Source organism: Dermochelys coriacea, chromosome 3, assembly GCF_009764565.3.
Source record: "Dermochelys coriacea isolate rDerCor1 chromosome 3, rDerCor1.pri.v4, whole genome shotgun sequence".
NCBI lineage: Eukaryota > Metazoa > Chordata > Testudines > Dermochelyidae > Dermochelys > Dermochelys coriacea.
This window is the reverse complement of record NC_050070.1, coordinates 40,623,959-40,649,954: the sequence shown is the minus strand read 5'-3', so window position 1 is coordinate 40,649,954 and position 25,996 is coordinate 40,623,959. Positions and strand designations below refer to the sequence as shown.

Here is a 25,996-nt window from a genome sequence, read left to right as displayed (position 1 = left end):
ATTTGGGTACTAAAGGGAAATTATATAAGAAAAGCTATTATGGGGACATAACCCTTTGCTGTGTAGGCATTTTCTTGAGAGTGCTATTCCAGGTAGGGACCAGCTGGATGACTATAAAGAGAGATGGCCTGAGTGGTAAGGATCTCTGTGAAGACAGCAGTAAGGAATCTTTCCCTCTAGGCCACAGAGCAGCAGTGGAGACAATCTACAACCACCACAGTAGACCTTTGCCTGCAGCAGCCTCCACACACACTGTAGTCCAGTCTGTGGGGAATCAATGGATGGTGAATCTGCATGGAAGCAGATCCACTGCCTCTATTCCTGCTCCCAAATCCTGCCTAGGGGACAGTACACAAGGAACCTCTACAGAGCTGTACTGTATGCTGCACAGGAATGCTCATTCCATATACAGCCCCTCCCTAGTTACTGTACCATTACAGGCAGAAGAACCACAGTGGGATTGTGTGTGGAACTCTCCACACCTGATAAGGAGGGGGAAGGACATCCCCCTTCATGAGTAGGTCTCTAATTAGTTCACTTGAAACCCCACCTTTCGCTGCTAAAGGAAGTATCTTTTTTTATGGGAGCTCAGTGGATTCAGTTGAAACTTCCTGTGGGGAAAGATGACGTTTAGAGGGACTTAAAACATTTAATTTAAAAATTGTGTCTATTCCAACATAATTTGTAGCCTGTGTCCAAGTAAGTCACAGGAGCCAAATCCTGAACTAATGTAAATTGGTGTGACTCCACTCATTTTAAGATATTGGTCCCCTATATGCAGTCCACCAGGTGAGTCTTGTGGCAATGTACAACATTTAATATAGCTTGTATTTCAACCTGTTCTTCCTCCACTACAACACAGCCTTCTCAATCCTTCTTGTCATTTTCCCAGTTTACTTTACAGACCCATGGAGGCTACTTATTGTGAGTTGTCATCCCCTTCTGAATTGAAGACAATGGCTCTTCTGTAACCCCTGTACATCCAGCTCTGCTCATACCTATTTCAGTACAGTATATTTTCCAACGTAGCTGCTGTTGACTGGAGCTTGTTTTGTATTCTGTGGACCACAAGGGGGCTGCTTCCTGCTGCTAATATGTATAAATCAATAATGTACATTATTTTCGATGGGTAACCCCAGCCAAAAGGACTAATATTAGAAACATCTAAGCTTGGAAAAGCCTTGTTCAAGTTTGAATTTATTCAGCAACTTTTCATTTGTTTGTATCTAATTTTGAATTCAGGCTTTGCTGCTAAAACTAGATTATTTATGACTGCAGCCTTTATCCTGCAGGGAGCAAAGAACTAACAAAAAGGGCCTTGACAATGCTTATGTGTTGGTCAGCTGCAACCATGACACCTTGAGCGTGATCTCATTAGATCTCACAAGCTGAGCAGGATCTGTGCTGAATAGAACGTTGGTAAAGAATCATCAAAGAAAACTCAGCAGTTACAAACAGTGGTGCAGGTGACTGTGTAGGGAGTAGTAATGAACCAACAATGCTCTTTCTAGTTGTTAGTATGGGCCAGATTCTCAGCTGATGTAAGTTGGCATATCTCCTTCGAAGTTGAAAGAGCAATGTGATTTACATCAGTTGAGAGTCTTTTCTAAGAGACTTTTAACCAAGAGCTTGACCAATTGTGCTACTCAAAGATCTCAGAGCACTTCTCACAAGTCTAAGGATGAGGGTTCATTGTCTTGGATAAATTCTTTTTTGGGTAATTGGGTAATTCTGTCTTCCTAAATCCTCACTGTAGTTTCAAGTGGTATAAGGTAGAATTTCCCCACTTCTTGTCCTAAATATTTATTTAGTCTTACTGTGTGCTGTTGGAAAGCTGCTGTGTTCTACCCCAAAGAGAGGTGATTGCATTTAAGTGGTGGATTTAATGCTAAATGATCTGTATCTGGCTAAGTTCTCATTGATGTCAGAGGGGTGGGATCAGGACCATACACAATATTCAAAATAAGACATTTTTAAATGACTTTCTCAGTAACATTTTGGATACAATTTTCAAACCCTGGCTGTTTAACTTTGTAGGTGACAAGCAACAAAATGTGCATCTGCAGTGTGAATATACTGTCATGCCTTTAAAAGGTTATTCAGTAAATATTAATGAATGATCAATTTTGTATAGATAGTCACCTAGGTCATGTCTTCTGTGACACATGCTACAGAATTTAGCACTTTTTAAACAGAAGCAGAGAGGGAAACAAAAGGTAAAGATTATATTCAATGTTGAAAATGAACCTGAGGAAGCAGGAATGGGTTTATCACAAAATGTACTTCACTAGAAGAATGATGTTCTTGTACAGATAAATATCTTGTACCAACAGTTTCCATATCCCTGATAGCTGTTGTCATATTATATTAATGAAAATAATGTTTAGAACTGAATTAGACTCTTGGGAACTTCCAAAACAGTCATTTTACCAGATAATGCACTGGAGCTCCTCTAGCTCTAGAACTTCTTATATATAATTAGCTAGGCAAAATATGGGGCCCAATGCTGCAAGCACTCCGTGCGTTAATTTCCCATTGACTTGTATATATGTAATTATATAACCGAAACACATGCCATTCTGTTCTCCTTGTACTGCAACTTTAAATCAAGGGAAGTCTTCTCTTCCCTACTACTTAGGTGGCTGCCATTCTCAGTTTAGATACAGAATATTACAAAATGAAGTCACTGTGTTTTCTGTCTCACAGAGAGTTTCTATTTGTTTATTTTCTTTAATCTGAAATAAAAATTGCCTAGCCTGAAATTACGTTTACTCTGTGAGAAAAATAAGAAGCTCTAATCTATATTTTTATGGCCAGACTCATCTTAAGAAGAAAAAAGAGAGTTCTAGGACAAATAAGGGCCACAGGAACCCTCCAAAGTGAAACGGCAGGACATGTACAACTTTATGCAGGTGCAGTAACTAAATGGTTAAATTTGACTCTGAACTGGAATGTAAAAACCAATTTTTTGTGGATCAGTGTAGGTATCAACTTGCTTAAACTATCCAGTAATATATATGCCATGCAGTTGTAGCTGCCAGTCCCAGGATATTGGAGGGATTAGAAGAGGTGGGTAGGGATATTGACTTACCAGATTCTGTTGACAAAGCCAATAAAACTGCTGGAATTTCTGAGACATAAGGAGCTGAGCACTTCCAACAGCACTTCGGATTTTACCTAGAACTGAACAAGCAGACAGGTTTTTGCCAACCGGTGTCTTTGAAGCAACGTTAATGCAAAACTGTAATGAGATACAAGTACTGCGTTGAACTCCTATTATTTCAGAATATAAGTAACTATTTTGTTATGTTTTAGAGACTATGTAGACAAACTACTTCTGAGGAAGATGTAGTTATCAGGAGGCTCTGAGGCTATGTATAGCATTATACCCAACCTCCCTGCTCCCCTGGCAATAATAAACAATACATTACTAATTGGAAAGAATGCAGAGACAGTTAACGTAGGAAAAGAGAGCGAGTCTAACACTGTCTCCCCTTCCTAGGAAATCAAAGATTTGAGAAAATATTAAATAACTTGCTGAGGCAGGCACTCAGATTTTAGTTTTAAGGCAAATCTTGATTTATACAGTAAATGACAAAACCAAAGCTCAGTCCCAAGGGTCATCATTCTGAAATGATTTTAGCAAATGCTTTAGTCCCTATCCAGCAAAGCACTTAAGTATGCACTTAATTTTAAGTACTTCTGCAGCCCATGAAAGTCAATAAGACCAGTGGATTGTCACAAGTACTGTTCTAAATTGTTATTCAACTCCACAGTCCATCAGTTTTTCTAACCTTATCTCACAAGCATCATCAGGCACAAATAACAATCTGAAGCTCAACCTAATAATATCTTTACTCCACACTGGAATACGATTTATTGATGATGCCAACAGGCTTGGGATCAGGGCCTTAGAGCATATTGTAGGGCTCTGTTAACTAGCCAGGGCTTATTCCATGCATTAACATTCTAATAACTAATTAAAGTACTACATCTTTCTAAAACACAGTCTCTATAAAATATTAAGTGCTAGCTCATGTGTTAATATCTTAATATAAAATAATTATGAATCAAGAACAATATTGTATTCGTTTTCCTTAAAGGATTGTTTTATACTGAAAAGAGATTTTGTAAAATGGCATTCACAAAAACAACAAGGAGTCCGGTGGTACCTTAGAGACTAACAGATTTATTTGAGCATAAGCTTTCGTGATGCATGGAAAATGGCATTCTGGACTTCTCTGTTAATTGTCTTTGAATGATGTTAATACTAAATTTGCCCAGTTTATGGGTAAAAAGATGATGTCTGCCTTGTAAACCCAGTCTGGGAATCTCACAATCAAAATGTTCTCTCTCCTGGTGAAATCCAACCCCCACTGGAGTTTTGCCATTGATTTCAATGGAGCCAGGATTTCACCCTCTAGCTCTGAAAGCACAAATGATAAAGATCCTTCACTCGGAACTCCACTAACAATTCTGTGGATGCTGCCCCGATCCTGACCAGAACCCAGTACCCTACTACAAGAATCTCAGAGGACCTGAGCCTGAATGCCTCCCAGGGATCTTCCTGGAACGGTGCAGGTACATGTTGACCCATACTTAGGACTATCCATAAAGGCCCCAATTCAACAGAGCACCTAAGCATATGCGCTTAACTTTAAGCGTACGTATTTAAATCCTGTTGATTTCAATGGTACTGGCACAGGGTTGCTGGTCTCTTTAATGGATTAAGATATCTCCATGTGGCAAAAGAACACTTTGCACACGCCAACAAAAATTACAGAACCGCAAGTCATCTTGAAAAGCTGTTCAGGACAGTCAAACCCATTGGACAGCAAGTTATTTAACTCAGTCAATAAATTGGCAGGCCCAGGAATCTAACTGCAGATGACTCAGGAGTTAGTGCAGGAAGAGATGTGCCAGACACTGAGGTTATGTCTACACTACAGTTTATGATGGCATAATTTATGTCGCTCCGGGGTGTGAATAAACTACCCCGAGAGACATAAATTATGCCAGCATAAACGCTAGTGTGCACCGGGCTATATAGACAGGACAGCTTCTCCTGCTGACAAAGATTTTGCTGCTTGCGGGGGTGTTTTTTTTATGCCAATGGCTCTCCCATTGGCATAGAGTGTCTTCACCGCACGGTACGTGTAGACATGGTCTGAGTCTCAGTACCTGGGTGGAACAGATGGAGGATAAGAAGAAGCAATTGAAGCAGCAGATATGTGAAGGAGCCAAGCTAATCCAAAACCTTGAGAAAGAGGTCTTCAGCCTAAAAGACAGACAGAAGGAATTGGAATATCTGCTTGCTTTGGAGAGGCAAACTACTACAAAGACAAGTGGAAACATACTGAAATAGAAGTATGGGAAAGAGAGAGACCCTCTGCTTACACAGAACAATAGAGGAAGGCCTGAAACAGAAGCTGGAGTTAGAGAAAGTCAAGTATACCTTGGAACAGCAGGTTACCGAGCTGGATAAGGAGCTGGAGATTGACTTGTGAGCACCAGAAAGTGGCCCATGAGGCAGTTGCCCTATACATTCTGGTAGTAGCAGCTGGGTAGTGTAGGAGTGCAGGAACTGACACCCATGAAGAATCATACAATAAGTTGGTGAACACAGAAATGGCAGTTTGTGTTGATATAGAGGGGTTGGCTGACATGCCAGACCTCCAGAAAGACCTTCCAAGAGAAACTGTCAACTGCTTGACAAAGGATTGGATGTCCTACAGCACAAACACTAAGATCTCAAGCACAACAGAAGTTGCAATAATGGCAGTAACCTTCTCAGCTACACAGCAGACCTCTGCAGAAATGGACAAGAGTGAGCTGGAGGAGAAGGCTGCTACTGCTGATAGGAACCTATCTGAAATCATAGGCGCTTGATTCCATGGGTGTTCTGGGGCTGGAGCACCCATGGGAAACAAATGGTGAGTGCTGAGCACCCACTGACAGCCCCTACCAATGCCTCTCCCTCCCCCAACTGCCTCCTGCCCCCCAGCGGGCCCTGCCGATCAGCACCTCCTCCCTCTCTCCCTCCCAGCACCTACCACCTGCAGGGGATCAGCTGTTTTGCAGCATCAGGAGGCGCTGGGGTGTGGGGGAGGAGCAAGGGCTCAGCCTGCTCAGGGGGGAGGGGTGGAATGAGGTGGGGATGGGGTGGTGTGGGGGTGAGAAGAAGCAGGGCGCAGGTGGGGCTTTGGGGGAAGGGTGGAGTGGTGGTGGGGCCTGGGCAGAGCTGGAGGACAGCACCCCGTGGTAGATTACAAACTTGGTGCCTATGGCTGAAATCCTGGAACTTCAGCGGCAGATGGCTCAGTACTGGCGGGAGCTGGAAGAGACAGGCTTTTCACATGAAAGAATGATAGTGTAAGCAGTAAAGTGGTACCAGTAGCTGGCCCATCTCAAAGTTGAAAAAGAGACTGGGGAATAGCAGTGTTTGCTGCTGCAGAAGGAGCTGACTAAGGCCCAGAATCTGCTTAAGGTTCGTCTGGAGTTGAAGTCCCATGTGGCTAAAGATAAAGAACTGGAATCATGAGAGGTGAGCCCATTGCAATAGGAAGATGGACAGAGCAAGGAGATATATCAGCCTATAGAAGCTAATAACTGCCCTGCCATGGGTCTAAAAACACAGGATCACAATGAAGCTACAAGGCCAAATTATAAAAAGAGGTCTACCCCAATGAACAAGGAAGACCCAGATAGAGCTACCGCCCAGAACACTGTTCGAAAGGTACTGTGGGTCTGAGAAGTGCAGAAATGTGTGCTGCTGAATGGATAGTTAACAGCTGTAGGAAAAAGCATCCAGTCCTTAGTATTAGGAAACCCTGAAAGGAAGTTGGACTTGGATAGAGACACTTTTAATTCTAGGTTTCAGAGTAGCAGCCGTGTTAGTCTGTATTTGCAAAAAGAAAAGGAGTACTTGTGGCACCTTAGAGACTAACAAATTTATTAGAGCATAAGCTTTCGTGAGCTACAGCTCACTTCATCGGATGCATCCGATGAAGTGAGCTGTAGCTCACGAAAGCTTATGCTCTAATAAATTTGTTAGTCTCTAAGGTGCCACAAGTACTCCTTTACTTTTAATTCTAAGGACCGTGCCTATGTTTGTGTCAAGGGACACTTCTCCCCAAAAGACCAAGCTGCTACCTTAAGTCAGTTCAACTGTGGTGAAAATTCTGTGTAAACCATAACACAAGTAGCTGGGGAACTAGATATTCAGGGAATACAACATGTGGTGAATTATTACATTCCAAGAATGGAGGAATATATTCAATGTATGAATATATTCACTTCCAACACTGTGGAACCCAAGTTCTGGTCACATCATATTTTATTGAGGAGAGGAAGAACATTGCCAAAGATTTAATAGTCTTACGTGGTGACGATGAACAGAAAGTTCCCCATGGCTTGAGAATATGACCAAGTGTTAGATAGTGTCGACCCTACATTTGGGTATAGGTCAGTTCTGCAGGGGAGGAAGGAATGTCATGGGGTTGTTTTAAGATGAGTGCAGGCCCAGCCTACACTTAGCCCTGGTCTACACTAGGCGTTGAGGTCGAATTTAGCAGTGTTAAATCGATGTAACCCTGCACCCATCCACATGACGAAGCCCTTTTTTTCGACTTAAAGGGCTCTTAAAATCGATTTCCTTACTCCACCCCCGACAAGGGGATTAGCACTGAAATCGGTTTTGCTGGGTCGAATTTGGGGTACTGTGGACACAATTAGATGGTATTGGCCTCCGGGAGCTATCCCAGAGTGTTCCATTGTGACCTCTCTGGACAGCACTCTCAACTCAGATGCACTGACCAGGTAGACAAGAAAAGTCCTGCGAACTTTTGAATTTCAATTTCCTGTTTGGCCAGTGTGGTAAGCTGCAGGTGACCATGCAGAGCTCATCAGCAGAGGTGACCATGATGGAGTCCCAGAATCACAAAAGAGCTCCAGCATGGACCGAACGGGAGGTACGGGATCTGATCGCTGTATGGGGAGAGGAATCTGTGCTATCAGAACTACGTTCCAGTTTTCGAAATGCCAAAACATTTGTCAAAATCTCCCAGGGCATGAAGGACAGAGGCCATAACATGGACCCGAAGCAGTGCCGCGTGAAACTTAAGGAGCTGAGGCAAGCCTACCAGAAAATCAGAGAGGCAAATGGCCGCTCCGGGTCAGAGCTCCAAACATGCCGCTTCTATGATGAGTTGCATGCCATTTTAGGGGGTTCAGCCACCACTACTCCAGCCATGTTGTTAGACTCCTTCAATGGAGATGGAGGCAACACGGAAGCAGGTTTTGGGGACGAGGAAGATGATGAGGAGGAGGCTGTAGATAGCTCACAGCAAACAAGTGGAGAAACCGGTTTTCCCGACAGCCAGGAACTGTTTCTCACCCTGGACCTAGAGCCAGTACCCCCCGAACCCATAAAAGGCTGCGTCCCGGACCCACCAGGTGGAGAAGGGACCTCTGGTGAGTGTACCTTTTAAAATACTATACAAAGTTTAAAAGCCAGCATGTTTAATGATTAATTTGCCCTGGCATTCGTGGCTCTCCTGGATATACTCCCAAAGCCTTTGCAAAAGGCTGGGGAGAGCAGCCTTATTCCATCCACCATGGTAGGACACTTTACCACTCCAGGCCAGTAGCACGTACTCGGGAATCATTGTAGAACAAAGCATTGCAGTGTATGTTTGCTGGCATTCAAACAATATCCGTTCTTTATCTCTCTGTGTTATCCTCAGGAGAGTGATATCATTCACGGTCACCTGGTTGAAATAGGGTGCTTTTCTTACGGGGGCATTCAGAGGTGCCCGTTCCTGCTGAGCTGTTTGCCTATGGCTGAACAGAAATGTTCCCCGCTGTTAGCCACGTGGTGGGGGGAGGCAAAATGCAACCTTGTGATGAAAGCACATGTGCTATGTATGTAATGTTAACAGCAAGGTTTACCATGAAAGAGTGTACCATTGTTCTATAAAATGTGCCTTTTCAAATACCACTGTCCCTTTTTTTTTCTCCACTAGCTGCATGTGTTTCAAGGATCACAGGATCTTCTCCTTCCCAGAGGCTAGCAAAGATTAGAAGGTGAAAAAAACGCACTTGCGATGAAATGTTCTCTGAGCTCATGCTGTCCTCCCACACTGACAGAGCACAGACGAATGCATGGAGGCAGACAATGTCAGAGTGCAGAAAAGCACAAAATGATCGGGAGGAGAGGTGGCGGGCTGAAGAGAGTAAGTGGCAGGCTGAAGAGAGGGCTGAAGCTGAAAGGTGGCAGCAGCATGATGAGAGGAGGCAGGATTCAACGCTGAGGCTGCTGGAGGATCAACCTAATATGCTCCAGCATATGGTTGTGCTGCAGGAAAGGCAGCAAGAGCACAGACCCCTGATACAGCTCTTGTGTAACCAACCACCCTCCTCCCCAAATTCCATAGCCTCCTCAACAGATGCCCAAGAACGCAGTGGGGGGGCCTCCGGCCACCCAGCCACTCCACCCCAGAGGATTGCCCAAGTAACAGAAGGCTGGCATTCAATAAGTTTTAAAGTTTTAAAGTGCTGTGTGGCCTTGTCCTTCCCTCCTCATCACCCCTCCTGGGCTACCTTGGTAATTATCCCCCTATTTGTGTGATGAATTAATAAAGAATGCATGAATGTGAAGCAACAATGACTTTATTGCCTCCGCAAGTGGTGATCGAAGGGAGGTGGGGAGGGTGGTTAGCTTACAGGGAAGTAGAGTGAACCAAGGGGCGGGGGATTTCATCAAGGAGAAACAAACAGAACTTTCACACCATAGCCTGGCCAGTCATGAAACTGATTTTCAAAGCTTCTCTGATGCGCACCGCACCCTCCCGTGCTCTTCTAACCACCCTGGTGTCTGGCTGTGCGTAATCAGCAGCCAGGTGATTTGCCTCAACCTCCCACCCCGCCATAAATGTCTCCCCCTTACTCTCACAGATATTGTGGAGTGCACAGCAAGCAGTAATAAGAGTGGGAATATTGGTTTTGCTGAGGTCTAACTGAGTCAGTAAACTGCGCCAGCGTGCTTTTAAACGTCCAAATGCACATTCTATCACCATTCTGCACTTGCTCAGCCTGTAGTTGAACAACTCCTGACTACTCTCCAGGCTGCCTATGTATGGCTTCATGAGCCATGGCATTAAGGGGTAGGCTGGGTCCCCAAGGATAACTATAGGCATTTCAACATCCCCAACGGTTATTTTCTGGTCTGGGAAGAAAGTCCCTTCCTGCAGTTTTTGAAACAGACCAGACTTCCTGAAGATGCGAGCGTCATGTACCTTTCCCGGCCATCCCACGTTGATGTTGGTGAAACATCCCTTGTGATCCACCAGTGCTTGCAGCACTATTGAAAAGTACCCCTTGTGGTTTATGTACTCACTGGCTTGGTGCTCCAGTGCCAAGATAGGGATATGGGTTCCGTCTATGGCCCCACCACAGTTAGGGAATCCCATTGCAGCAAAGCCATCCACTATGACCTGCACATTTCCCAGGGTCACTACCCTTGATATCAGCAGATCTTTGATTGCATTGGCTACTTGCATCACAGCAGCCCCCACAGTAGATTTGCCCACTCCAAATTGATTCCCGACTGACTGGTAGCTGTCTGGCGTTGCAAGCTTCCACAGGGCTATTGCCACTCGCTTCTCAACTGTGAGGGATGCTCTCATCTTGGTATTGTTGCGCCTCAGGGCAGGGGAAAGCAAGTTACAAAGTTCCATGAAAGTGCCCGTACACATGCGAAAGTTTCGCAGCCACTGGGAATCGTCCCAGACCTGCAACACTATGCGGTCCAACCAGTCTGTGTTTGTTTCCTGAGCCCAGAATCAGCGTTCCACCGCATGAACCTGCCCCATTAGCACCATGATGCCCACATTGGTGGGGCCCGTGCTTTAGAGAAGTCTGTGTCCATGTACTCATCACTCTCGTCACTGTGCTGATGTCGGCTACTCACCCGGTTTCACTTTGCCAGGTTCTGGTGCTGCATATACTGCTGGATAATGCGTGTGGTGTTTAATGTTCTCCTAATTGCCAAAGTGATCTGAGCAGGCTCCATGCTTGCCGTGGTATGGCGTCTGCACAGAAAAAAGGCGCGGAACGATTGTCTGCTGTTGCCCTGATGGAGGGAGGGGCAACTGACAACATGGCTTACAGGGTTGGCTTACAGGGAATTAAAATCAACAAAGGGGGTGGCTTTGCGAGAAACTGAATGGCTGCCTCAAGGATAGAACTCAAAACCTCAAGGATAGAACTCAAAACTAGGTTTAGCAGGCTGTCAATTTCACAGAGGGAGGGAGGAGAAAATGAATACAAAACAAATCTGGTCTATTTCTTGTTTTGAACCACTTCATCTATCTTTATACATCAAGCTGGCAGCAGACTGTGCAGTAGATTCATAGATTCATAGATACTAAGGTCAGAAGGGACCATTCTGATCATCTAGTCCGACCTCCTGCACAGCACAGGCCACAGAATCTCACCCACCCACTCCTATGAAAAACCTCACCCATTACAACCGCTAGCCATCATCACCTCCTGGTGCTAGGCGGAAGATGGTGCAGTATGACTACTGGTCATCATCTTCTGCTAGCTGCAGATTAAAAGACAGTGCACTGTCGGTAGGACGCCATGAGACGAAACAAGGGAAATGACCTGACTGAGTCACTCCCCTGTTTGCTCAGGCACCCAGTTTAAAGAGCACCCAGGACTACGTCGACGACGGCTACCAGTCATACTGCACTGTCTGCTGCCAAAAGGCAATAAACTGCTGCTGTGTAGCAATGCAGTACCATGTCCGCTAGCACCCAGGAGACATATGGTGACGGTTAGCTGAGCGGGCTCCATGCTTGCCGTGGTATGGCATCTGCACAGGTAACTCAGGAAAAAAGGCGCAAAACGATTGTCTGTCCTTGCTTTTATGGAGAGAGGGAGGGAATGGGGGCCTGACGATATGTACCCAGAACCACCCGTGACAATTTTTAGCCCCATCAGGCACTGGGATTTCTACCCAGAATTCAAATGGGTGGTGGAGACTGCAGGAACTGTGGGATAGCTACCCATAGTACAAAGCTCCGGAAGTTGACTGTTGCCTCAGTACTGTGGACACACTCCGCCGACTACATGCACTTAGAGCATTTGTGTGGGGACACACACACTCGACTGTATAAAAACGCTTTCCAGAAAACCGACTTCTATAAATTCGACCTAATTTCGTAGTGTAGACATACCCTTAATGAGCTAATGTATGGAGCACATCTAGGCAGTTGATTGGATAATGAACACCTAGGCCTGTTAAAAGGCTATCAGCACTCAGTAACAGGGAGGTGCTCACAGAGAGAGATAAGCTCTCCTAAGGGAGAGGAACTCCAAGGATTAAAAATCACAGGCCCCAAGGAGGAGGGCTGTAAAACCTCTGAGCCAGGGAAACCAGAACTGCAAACCACAGGCCCCAAGGAGAGCTGTACAAGCCCTGGACCAAGGAGAGTGACCACAGGCCAGAGAGGCCAGAACTGAGAACCACAGGCTCCAAAGAAGAAGGCTGTGCAACTCCCTGAAACCAAGGGGAGAGACTTTGTACTACTAAAGTAGAACCCCAGCAGGAGAACTTTGTCTTACATCTGTTTGGACTCTGTGAAGTTCTTAAAGGGCCTGAGAGAAGGGAAACTAAGGCAGGGAATGCCTGCAGTCAAACTAGCTCAGCAGGGACTCAAGCACATGTGTAAGTGCTTGGCTAAATCAGGGCCAACAAGCACAGTCCATAGTAACTTTTCTGACCATAACTGTACTTTACATTTACAGCCTGTATTCACATTTTCTTAGGTAACACTATATTCCACTACAAGTTTCCCAATTCTTACTGAAGTTCTAGCTTTTCTTGAAAAATCCAAACTTCCTGTAGTTTCACATGAAACATCCAGACTTTTCCCACAACAAACAAAATTTCCTTCTATGTGCAAGAAAATCTATATTTTTAAAAAAGATTTTTAAACTGGGATGGAAATCGGATACACTAGGATTTCCTTATGTGGTGGCGTAGGGTTTTTGGGATGAGGATTTTTCTGGTACCTACCAAATTCAGGTTTCAGAGTAGCAGCCGTGTTAGTCTGTATTTGCAAAAAGAAAAGGAGTATTTGTGGCACCTTAGAGACTAACAAATTTATTTGTAGCTCACGAAAGCTTATGCTCTAATAAATTTGTTAGTTTCTAAGGTGCCACAAGTACTCCTTTTCTTTCTACCAAATTCAGTAAACCCTACTATACTGATTTGTGCTTGTAGAGGTCTAGAATGATATTTCAGCAGTGCTAGAAACAAAGGACTGAAGCAGATACTATATCAGAAGTACACTGCAACACATCACCTTTCAAAAGTTAGCTCTTAGCAGGGAGTAACATGTTATAGCACTGGGATTGGTGAACGAATATGTATTATTAAGAGCCTACCTTTTGCTATAGTCTTTCTTAACTTTATTTACATTTAAATAAGTAAATCATACTTAGAAAGTTGTAACAAGTGAGAATCTCTCTTATTCATGCTTCTCAGCTTTACTGTAATTAAATTAAGTATTGAAATACTTCAGTTCATAATCTTTAGCACAGAATTAATACACAGCCAAAACCTTGTTATTAATGTCATGCATTGGGGAGTTATTCTGATGAGTGCAGATTGATTATCTCCATGAAGGGATGATGAATGTTAGAGACTGTAGAGGTTGAGAGGTTTGTAATGCGTAGAAAGAATTTTGCTAATCAATGAACGATGATAACATTAACCAACATATTTATCAATTCCATATAAGAAAAACCTATTAAGAGAAAATCAAGGTTGTACAGTTAAGCACTCAAAAGTCAGGAAATGGTCATGCAACTTTAGCTCTGTTCCCTCATGAGTGTGAATTACAATACACTCTTTAATTAATTAACTAAACTTCTCCCATTGAGTACCACTATTTAGGACCCTGCTCATGCTCCATCTGAAGAGAATGGGAATTGTACCACTGACTTCAACAGGAATAGGTTCAGGTCCTATAGAGAGATTGTGAAAGTTATTTGTATACAAGATACACAAATAATGCCACAGAAACTTTTCCACATGGACCAAGTATGTTATAATACTGCAGAAAAAAATCCTGTGTGATGATAGATCATATTATTTGGGATATATGGTGTAATCATACAATTAAATACAGTTCTTCTATATCACATGTGCACAAAGGGGTAGATAAAGGTTATACAGATTTACACAAAAGTAACCATGATTCTGCTTAAGCGCTACTCCTCGTAGGTTAAAATAGTTCTGCTCAGTTGCAGTCGATATGACAATAATGAGGAAACTACCAATAATAAATCTGTTACTGAACCTCTTAAAACAGTATCATTTTTTAATTCTCAGGCATTAACATCTAAGTTATATATAATACATATATATGAAATCATAATTCTATATGAAAGTTGTCATTTTGATTGTAATCTTCTTCTAATTTTTTGTGCTAGTGAGTAAACTATATTCAGTACTTACTATATAAACTTTTTTTAAATTTAAATCTTCTTACTGAACTGCAAACCTCATTCACAACACACATGTTTTTTAGCACTATGTATAGGTTTGTTAGTCTGGGATGGCATTTTACTGCAACACAAGTTGTGTCAGTTAAAAATGTCAAATAGTGTAACTGTCAAATATATCTATTTTAGTTCAATAACTTATATAACCATGAGAATGGAAGATTAAAAATATATGACATATGTCAGTGGGGTGGTTTGGAAAGCAGAACTAAACCTTCCTCTACTGAGTCAGTGGGAGTTTTGCCATTGACTTTAATAAGCACAGAATCAGGCCTATGTCATGAATCTTACATAATTGATAAAGTACACTACAGAGTCTTGACTACATACCAAACCATTGACATTCTAGCTGCTTTTTAAAAATGAAAGTGGGGAGCTGCTGTCTCAAATCTGCAGTGAAATCTTACAGGGCATGCTCAAAAGCACGACATGCTTAATTTTAGCTTGAGTAATCCCACAGCTTTTCATGCTATTGAGATGTTACCTAACTGACAAATTTCCATGGAATTAATCTTACATTATGTCTACTGTCACAAAAGTTGCCCAATGGAATCCTTGTGAACAGAATGAGAATATATGTAGATCCACTTTCCAGCTAACTGAAGGAGGATTCAAAGAGGGGGAAAATATAGGCAGAACACTTAATGTGCTAAGAGAGATTCTTAGATTCCCTACACAGTGTTTTATTGGCTTTAAAATACTGTTTTGGGGAAACAAAGATATTCTTTAGCCATTTAATTTTCTATTTAAATTCCAACACATGCTGATGGACTGGATACCTGAATAGTAAAGGGAAAATATGTAAATAAGCTTTTTAGTTAAAATAAAAGTATAACTTTTACTTACAATAAGACACCTGGAAAGCTTTCCTGACTTATTAATTGGTGGACATACTAAAATATACTAGTTGAGATTTTCAGAGCAGTATAGGGGATTTTGCCACACCTCTTTCATTAATTTTAATATATATTGCTAAATTTCCTGCACTGCTTGGGAAATCTGAACCATTCCATTTAGGAAATGTGTCTCCAAAGCATGGATTCAAGACAAAGAAGACCCCAGTTGCAGACTGAGCTTGCTCCCCTCCTGTCCAGGTGTCAAGTATTATGCTAATCCCTTCATTGGGAAAGCATTTTTCCCCTCCACTGGGCAGTGTTAGCTTTTCAAAGCTCTAGAGGGCTGCATCCAATTTTCATCATTGTGGGGAAGGGTCACTTCACTGTGGCCCAAGGCTGCTGTGGTGAGAAGGGAAGGCAAAGTAAACTTGTTCATTTCTAATGAGAATCTTGCTTTGCTACTGTTAGTATTTGTAACATGCTGCTGGGGATACCCAGAATTGTGAGACACTGTATTACCTCTCTTCCTAAGCAAGAGTGAGCTTTGCTGGCAGTTAGACTGTATGTCAGCTCCCGGTCACCCTAATCTGTCTCCTTCACCAGCAAACTGCTCCAGGCTTGCCTGGCCCAGATCTTTCCTAGCAGTAACGATCAATAAACTTCAGCCCCTGAGTGCCTCAGAGATGTTTCTCTGCAGTGCACAGCCCCTAATATTGTCTGTGGATGCCCCTACTGTGCATCCACAGACAATATTAAGATTGCTGCTCTGTTAATTAGTCAGTACATCACAGCTTATTAATTTAACTGGGGTAGATACACCCTTCCCTTCAAACACAGCACAGAACTGGCTTATAATAAATGTAAAACAAGTTTACTAACAAAAGAGCATGGATTAAGTGATACCAACTAAAAGAGATAAAAAGTAGAGATGGTTACAAGGAAATAAAAGTGAAAATACGCATCTGAAAGTCTAAACTTTAATCTAGCAAGTTACAGTCTTTGTTCAAGAAGGTTTATTTTACCCCCAGTCTCTGACCCAACTTTTTACTGGTCAGGACACATCACAGATATCAAATCATTTGGTTTCTTTGTCTCCTAAGGTGAAGGATCAAGATGGAGTCTCTCTGTGTTCCTTATATCTCAAAGAGATGTATCTGTCTTACAAGTCAGGACAGCCTCCTGGGGGCTCAGTCTGATCTTTTGAGTTCAGGACCAGGATAACCCCTGCTAGTTTAGCAATGGCTTTGTTTACTGCTAATATGTAAATTGAGGTAAATCCACATTCCTTTGTCTAGCACAGACCTGTTTATCACCTTTACCTAGATTAGGCTGTCTTGTCTTAAACATGCTCTAGTAACATCATACAGAGGGAATTTCTAACTTCACATATAAGGTTAACACATGCATTTTATAATAGTATTAATAATCAGCAGGTTCCTAGCTTTCACATGATACCTTACAAGACATACTTTGTACAAATATCATTGCAGTTGTGTGCAGGGTGTGACTACAGGTGTGCCTAGGGTCATAGTATTTTGCTGCAGATAACCATCTCGTCCCTGAAAATCCAGAGTGGTGCAAATCTATGGGTGCTGCAAGGTAGGTGGAGCTTCTGGTATATAGGTCTTTGTGTGGGTTCTGGAGAAAGAATAACAGGTAACCACAGAAAAGGGGCTCCACAAAGACCTGGAAAGTAGAAGGAATAGTATCAGGAACAGATGAGGGAAGGCAAGAGGGAAAACTGGAGAATCAGAACAGAGGCATGCAAGCAGGATGTGAAAAAAGTAATGAGGAAAAGGTAGGCATGAGGTGGAAGAAGAATCATGGGAGCAAAACAGGTGGTGGTGGGTGAAGCGAATGTGTCGAGATGATGAGTCAGGAACATATCAAGAAGGTGGGGGAACTGATCAGAGAAGCTAGGAGGAGACGCAACACTGTAAAAGAGGGATAGTCTGCAAGAGAGGAGGAGATGCTGCTTTCTGGCTGCGTAAGAATCAGGATTGCAGAGAAATAGGACCTACCACGAGAAATCCAAATATACACCCTCCACCTGGAGGAATCTACTGTCTTATGGACTGAAGTAGTTATAAAAGGAATCAAGGTAGTTTGAACAGTAAATTTCATTCCAAATCTTTCCAAGTCTGTTTTCTTTTCATACAGAATTCCACAAATAGTAGAATATTTTTTAAAAGTTTGCATTTTAAGCCTACACACACAAGTTGCGTAAAGGTGTGATTTTAAATCAGTTTAGTTAATCCAGTAAAACTTTGTGTGTGGACATTTAAATTAATTTAAAGTTGGTTTATATCCATTTAGCTGGCCCTGCAAATTTACAGGGCCAAGCTAAGCTGATATAAGTCTGTCCACACAGGGGTTTTCACTAGTTTAATTGACCAATTTAACTAACTTGGTGCAAACTGATATACAGACAAGCCTTTAGTGGGTCTTGAAAGCTGCCAGATTCACAACACTAGAATCTGAACTCGTCCCAGTATATTTAGCAATTCAATAGATTCATCTCAGGTAGCAGCAATGTAGATCTTCTCCATAGTACTCTGCTAATATGCCTCTCCCATCTAACCTAGAGACACTGCGTCGGGGGCCAAAGGATATCACAGTTGCCATACCCATTCTGTGGCCTCTCACATCAGCAACAAGGGAGCCAATTGTTGAGGTACTTTGTGATATGGAGAATTTTGCCAGAGAAACGCATTGCCACTGACAAGTAATTTTCACCCAAAGCCCTGAACATCTGGAATCAGAGTGTAGTGACATTTGGGCTGTCTTAGGCATTCACTGCGTGTAATTCACCATAGTACTTGGGAATTGGGTACAGTATCTAGACTAGGTTGGGTGACTACACTGAGGCAGAATGAAAATGCTTTTGGACTAGGCATACTTATTTAGGGTACTGTATGAACTGTAAATGTATATCTACTTTCCCTCATCTCTTAATTTCCATATATTTGAACGTTTGGGTGGCTTTGGCTGTTGGTTTGGTTTTCCACTGTAACATTCCTTGATGTGCTACTCCTGGAGGTATTCTGTGCCTCTGTGTGTGTGCAGAATTCATGTCCCCCCACAGATTTTTTTTTCTCCACAGAAAATACATTCTGACAAAGAGTCACTGCAGTTATGCCTTTTGCCCACCAGGGGCCTCTGTAGCACCAGAACAGAGGGCAGCTGGCTCACTGGCAGTAACAGTGAGCTATAGAGGAAGGAAAGAAGAGGAGGCTGTGTTCCTTACAGAGCCCTGCCCCTGGGGCCAGGTCAGGAGGCACATATGGATGGGGGGATAGACAGAGCAGGGTACATGGGGTTGTTGGGGGAGTCACATAGACTGGGGTTCAGAAGGGCTAGTGAGTGCCACAAGCAGTCCTTTTCTTTTTGCAAATACAGACTAACACAGCTGCTACTCTGATAACGTGGGGTGGGGGCTGAAAGGGAGTGGGGAGGGGGATGCAGGGACACATGAGGACACAGGCAGATGTGCCTGACTGATTGGGAAAGGTTAGGGGTCAGCCAGGGTCTGCATGGGGAAGGCTCCCCAACTTCCTAACAATCCCTCACCTCCAAAAAAACCCCCAAAAAACTGTTCCATATTTCTCTCACACCCAACAACCCTCCTGGTTCACTCCCAGGCTCCTTTCCAAAAATTACTTCCCCCTCCGTCAGTTCCTCTGTTACCCCTGACTCCCCCAAGCCTTTGTACTGCTTCTTAGGGGTGCAGGAAACTTTTCTGTATTGTAGTTTAAATGAAGTATTATTCAAAGTTCTGTATTAATATGCCTAGTAAGGAATCTATTTGTGAAAAAAAAATCCTGAATCTTTTTTATCATCTGTATTGTTACAGACATACTTGTTGACAAGTATTTTGAAATAAATTACCAAAATAACTGAAACTGGCATGATCACATTGTGTTATTTTGACACAAAACATATGCAGAATTTTGCAGAACTTTAAAATATTGTGCACATCATTTTAATTTTTTTACTGCAGAATTCCCTCAGGCATAACAATGCACATAGGTAGTGTCTGCTCGTTAATTTCCAGGTTCTGAAGAAACAGGATAAATGTAGAACTTAAGAGTACCACAGTATTCCTGGCTCCCCTGCCTCTCCCTATGTTGTGGTGTGGTGTCTTTAGCTCCCACAACTCTCAGTGCCCTGCACAGCTTACTTACTCACTGCCTTATTTTGCAAGTCTCCCAGCTGCCATTAGAAATCACTCCCCTGTGGTACTTCTGAGCACCACATGGCTCCTCCTTCTCCTTGTGCTGTGGAGCTTTGGAACATGGATAGTGATCTTCTCATTACCACCCCTCCAACAGTGGTAAGCCTAACGTGGTTTCCTGAATGCAAAACTGAGATTCTAATTGCTACTGTTTAGAAACACATATCTTTGCAAAATAGCGTGGGGGCACTTTTCCAGTGAACGTGGTCAAATGACTTACCCTGGAAACAGCTAGAATTTCCTAACTATAAAAACACCAATATCTACCTACATAAATAATAAATGACATTTACAGAAATAAATGCACTAGTATTATTTACTGTTAACTGAGCAAATAAATAAGTAAATAGAAAAATAAAGAGAGGGACTTCGAGACATGAAAGGTTATTCTTGGTGCAGTGATTATTCTTTCCTTCTCAATGAGTGAAGATCTTAAAACAACACTATGGGAGAAAGGCTACAGTAAAAGCAAAAAATCAATAGGGCAATCAAACAGTTTTCTAAGATCTCAAGGCTATTGTGCTAACACAAAAAGTAAAATTGCTTTTTAAAACCTAACTCTATTTTAAGTCCTCTTTTTCAAGATTATCTGTGAAATATAAATGGTTGTGTAAAGTACGAGGTTTGCCTATGGGATATACATCTATATCTACAGTTGTGGTACAATTAATAGATCTGACACTCGAATAAGGGATTCAGCATTAACAGTGACATTATGAATGGGCAAACTCTGCTGTGAAGTTTCTTGGGTATAGTATGTTCCAGTGGAAGATGAAAAAATACACTTGGCTGCCTCTGGCCCAGGCACTTCTGATTATTTTCTTCATGGAACTGCCAAATGTTTAAATACACCAAGATAAATTTCATGCTGGGTTATCACTAAACCTGGGGTATGGTAGATAGAATAGCACTCAGTCTGCCAAGGTCTAAATGTGGGATGCAATGTGTGAAAAAGACCCCAAAATGAATAAAATTATTCATGCAGAAGTCTCAAAATGCTGTGGAATTCATTCCTTTAATATAAATAACTCTGTTGATAACTTCATGATTCTTTTTTTTCCTGAAGCAAATCATATCAATGCAAATTTGTTTGTAGTTAATGCATGTAAATTTGGGAGTAAAAGGAGGGATGTCCATTGAAATGAGGGACCTTTGAGACATATAGCTATATAAACCAGCAGTATGAATGCCACATGTTACAATTAGTTGGAGCCAAAAATCTGCTCTCAGTTACACCACGTAAACCTGTAATAACTCAATTGACTTCAGTGTCAGCAACAGCAGAATCTCCGCCAAAGTGCAGCTCTCTGAAACATAATCCTGTAAAAACTGCATCACAGAGAGTCCATGTTTATTTTATCTCAGTGACTCCATCTCAGCAACAAGAGGCTGGGTTTTCTCCTTCTCTTGCACCACCACCAGTAATACTGTTCAGCAAATGGGACAAAAATAAAATCATGACATTTCAATTCTCATTTCCTCCACATTTATTTTTTGTTGAAATTGTCTCACCAGATCTAAACAGCAATAAAAATGTAGCAAGCCAAATGATGCCCTCATTGACATCTGTCCAACACAACTATCTGAAAAGTATGGTTACACCAGTGCAGCACTGTAATTTATGCTAATCTAAACTGCAGGATGCTATAAGCACAGGGGATGTTAAGGATCCAGATATCAATATTAATCCAACATGACATAATCAAAGCTTCCTAAGGTATTTAGAAGACTATTTTATGTTCCGGAAAGTAATGACCCCAACCAAACGCAGCTGTATCTACCAGTTGAGGACTGAACAGTGACTGAGAACAAGAGAGAACCTTGGAATCTGTGTCTTTGAGCTACTTGACTTCATCAAAGCAAATGATTTACAGATTGCAATAGTACAAGGGCATTCGATTTGAGGGAACTGAGAAATCTGATGAATAAGGTACATGAGGGGTATTAAAATCCACTATTATAGAAGAAGTCTAGGGAGTCTTAAAAGCCACTCTAACAAAAGCACAATATTATACAATTATTATTATTATTATTTAATAACATCTAAGAGTGTACTAAGAAGTTCACAGTAGGAAGGTAAACTTCCTCATCTGAATTGCTTACAATCCAATCTCAGACGTGACACAATGAAAGGAATGACAAAAGAGAAAAGGAGGGGGTTGAGGTGGAAAGACTGGCCTTGCAGCGGTATGATAATGCAGTTATTCAGCAAAGGCTTGTGCACAGCATGGTGGAGCAAAATAATTAAGGGTAAATAAAAATGAATTAATAACAGAACAGCCTGTCTTTCCTCTGAAGAAGAGGAGTGCAAGAAATAGAAATGGGACAATGGACTGTGCGACTGTCCAGAGATGTGAGGGTAAAACATGAATCTGACATAGAAGGGAGGAAGCAGTCAAACAAGTACATTCAGAGTCAGGCAGGGCTTGAAAAGGAAATATCTGGGCAGCAAAAGTCTAAATGAATTGATCCTGTGCCTGAGGAAGTCTGAACTGAAAAAAACCAACAACTCAAATTGGCTGAGATAGGAACACTGTCGTGCAAACTGAAAACTGGCCAAAAAGCCTGTCGGCAAAGGCTAAAATATACATGGCAATGGATAGAGTTGTGGGGAGGCATCTAGCAGAGTGGTAGGAGCAGTTTTATTTATCAACATCATTCATGCCAACATGGCTCTGGCTCCAAGAAACCTGCATCACTTTTTAGTTCACTCCATCACTTCTTTCATGGTGTCCACAAGAAGGGAGCAAATAATAATGATTCTCTCTAAAAATGCAACCACAAAACGTAACTGAACCATCTAAAAGGGCACATGCCCAAATAACTACAGATTCCTGTTGCTGTAACCATTGTCTTTCCTCACTCTATTTCCTCTCCAATCTTTGTTTCCCCCACCATCACTCCCGCCCCTTTATGCCAGGAAAAGGGCTGGAGTAGAGTAAAGGGTTCTAAAAGGCCTGGATCCAGCTGGGAGAAAAGTTTTATGGTGCGGAACTGAAGAAGACAGTTGGAGGCTGTCTCTCAAGAATCCTCTCACATGCCCTGTCACAGGATTGCCAGAAAGGTTGTGTCATGGGTGGGGCTCAAGCATGTAGCACTGAAGAGATTCTGGGCAATGCTCCTGCCATACATAGGCATGGACAGATTGCCATAAGATAGAAGCTCCTCACGACTAAATTATACCGAGGCCTGCTATGACCCCTGGAGCAATTCAGAATCAGGTGAGCACAAGAATGACTTATTGTGACTTAGAGGCAGAGCACAGAATCTCACTCATGATGTCAAAAACCATGGCTGATCCTGCAACTGACTGTACAGATAGACCCTCATTGACTTCAGTGGGGCTCCACTCAGATACAGCAGTTTGCCTGCACAGTCAACTGCGGGATTGGGGGCTTTAACTGTAAGCGCCTCAGGGCAGAAACCTTCTCTCTGTTTGTCTTGTAGAGGGTCTAACACATTTCCAAGTGGTATAGAAATTGATTAATATATAAAATTAATATATACAATAAATATAAACCACAGCTTCACATTCTCTGTCAAGTGAATATAACAAAAGATACTGAGGTGTTCTTACTTTCTTCAGAAAGATCATTTTCTTCTGCTTCTCTCTCCATCTCTTTACACCATCCTTCCATCCTCTTCGTTTCAGTATGTAGCAACTTCATAAACCAAGACCCATCCCGTCGACATGGGGACATCCGACCAGTTTCAACTGTCTCAATGGCTGGCTCCAGCCAGGGTTCTGGTGGTGGAAGATTTGAGGTGTCAACCTGGTTCCTGTAATCTTCTCTGTAACTGAACAGTCCCTGTGTCCGTACAGTTCTTACTGCACCATATTGGGTAGGAGTGCTAGGCTCTGAATGCCTCTGGAATGATGAACCAAACTGAAGTCCCTTGTCCTCCATTGTTATGTGTCCTGGAAAGCCCTCCAGTTCCAGGTCAGCCTGAACAGCTGCTGTTACACTATTTGAACGTTTAAACCGTCCATGTCTTGGGCAAGGAGAAAAAAGAAAGAAAAATACATATGTTGAGAGGGAATAATGTACTGGCAAAACACATCTGATTTTCTTTCTGCATCTAATAATAAAAAATATTTTTGCTGGCATAGAGGATATTTTTCAATTAATCTTTGTCAAAATCCACCCTACTACTGATTTAGTTACTTAATGTAAGAGAGTGAATGACAACACAAAAAATCTATATGTCGTCTATATGGTGTCATTATTGATCTGAACAAAGATATAAATGAAAATGATTTAAACAACCTTTGGAAGCAAATATTGATCTTTTCTCACATTACATTATATTGCACATCATTAATAAACAGAACTGGAAATAGCATCAAAGACCTGCAGTGCTGCACGTACTGTTGAAATGAAGACTATCAAATAAATATATACAACTATTTCAAGTACTAAGGGTCCTACTCAAAGACATTCTGAGTTAAGGCTGTCAAGAATTTTGTAATAAATGTAAAAAGTGGTAGGAGGCTGGTGTGGTTTTATGTTTGTTCGTGTTTAAACACTGTATAGAACTATCATGAAATGTTTCAGAGTAGCAGCCGTGTTAGTCTGTATTCTCAAAAAGAAAAGGAGTACTTGTGGCACCTTAGAGACTAACAAATTTATTAGAGCATAAGCTTTCGTGAGCTACAGCTCACTTCATCGGATGCATTTGGTGGAAAAAACAGAGTAGAGATTTATATACACACACACAGAGAACATGAAACAATGGGTTTATCATACACACTGTAAGGAGAGTGATCACTTAAGATAAGCCATCACCAACAGCAGGGGGGGGAAGGAGGAAAACCTTTCATGGTGACAAGCAGGTAGGCTAATTCCAGCAGTTAACAAGAATATCAGAGGAACAGTGGGGGGTGGGGTGGGAGGGAGAAATACCATGGGGAAATAGTTTTACTTTGTGTAATGACTCATCCATTCCCAGTCTCTATTCAAGCCTAAGTTAATTGTATCCAGTTTGCAAATTAATTCCAATTCAGCAGTCTCTCGTTGGAGTCTGTTTTTGAAGCTTTTTGTTGAAGTATAGCCACTCTTAGGTCTGTGATCGAGTGACCAGAGAGATTGAAGTGTTCTCCAACTGGTTTTTGAATGTTATAATTCTTGACGTCTGATTTGTGTCCATTCATTCTTTTACGTAGAGACTGTCCAGTTTGGCCAATGTACATGGCAGAGGGGCATTGCTGGCACATGATGGCATATATCACATTGGTAGATGCGCAGGTGAAGGAGCCTCTGATAGTGTGGCTGATGTGATTAGGCCCTATGATGGTATCCCCTGAATAGATATGTGGACAGAGTTGGCAACGGGCTTTGTTGCAAGGATAGGTTCCTGGGTTAGTGGTTCTGTTGTGTGGTGTGTGGTTGCTGGTGAGTATTTGCTTCAGATTGGGGGGCTGTCTGTAAGCAAGGACTGGTCTGTCTCCCAAGATCTGAGAGAGCGATGGCTCGTCCTTCAGGATAGGTTGTAGATCCTTGATGATGCGTTGGAGGGGTTTTAGTTGGGGGCTGAAGGTGATGGCTAGTGGCGTTCTGTTGTTTTCTTTGTTGGGCCTGTCCTGTAGTAGGTGACTTCTGGGTACTCTTCTGGCTCTGTCAATCTGTTTCTTCACTTCAGCAGGTGGGTATTGTAGTTGTAGGAATGCATGATAGAGATCTTGTAGGTGTTTGTCTCTGTCTGAGGGGTTGGAGCAAATGCGGTTATATCGTAGCGCTTGGCTGTAGACAATGGATCGAGTGGTATGATCTGGATGAAAGCTAGAGGCATGTAGGTAGGAATAGCGGTCAGTAGGTTTCCGATATAGGGTGGTGTTTATGTGACCATCGCTTATTAGCACCGTAGTGTCCAGGAAGTGGATCTCTTGTGTGGACTGGTCCAGGCTGAGGTTGATGGTGGGATGGAAATTGTTGAAATCATGGTGGAATTCCTCAAGAGCTTCTTTTCCATGGGTCCAGATGATGAAGATGTCATCAATGTAGCGCAAGTAGAGTAGGGGCATTAGGGAACGAGAGCTGAGGAAGCGTTGTTCTAAGTCAGCCATAAAAATGTTGGCATACTGTGGGGCCATGCGGGTACCCATCGCAGTGCCGCTGATTTGAAGGTATACATTGTCACCAAATGTGAAATAATTATGGGTCAGGACAAAGTCACAAAGTTCTGCCACCAGGTTAGCCGTGACAGTATCGGGGATACTGTTCCTGACGGCTTGTAGTCCATCTTTGTGTGGAATGTTGGTGTAGAGGGCTTCTACATCCATAGTGGCTAGGATGGTGTTTTTAGGAAGATCACCAATGGACTGTAGTTTCCTCAGGAAATCGGTGGTGTC

General features: G+C 42.4%; 1 protein-coding gene across 5 annotated transcripts in view; it reads right to left on the bottom strand.

The window, feature by feature from the left end:
• The window catches only part of DLGAP2 (DLG associated protein 2), a 725,030-nt gene that overhangs the window by 6,484 nt on the left and 692,550 nt on the right, over positions 1-25,996 (bottom strand). For all 5 annotated transcript variants that reach the window (XM_043510336.1, XM_043510335.1, XM_038397100.2 and 2 more), the window contains 2 exons: positions 23,225-23,640; positions 3,092-3,183 (listed from right to left, as the gene is read on the bottom strand). In XM_043510336.1, coding sequence (XP_043366271.1) covers positions 3,092-3,183; positions 23,225-23,640 — 508 coding nt within the window. The remainder of the gene's footprint in view (positions 1-3,091; positions 3,184-23,224; positions 23,641-25,996) is intronic.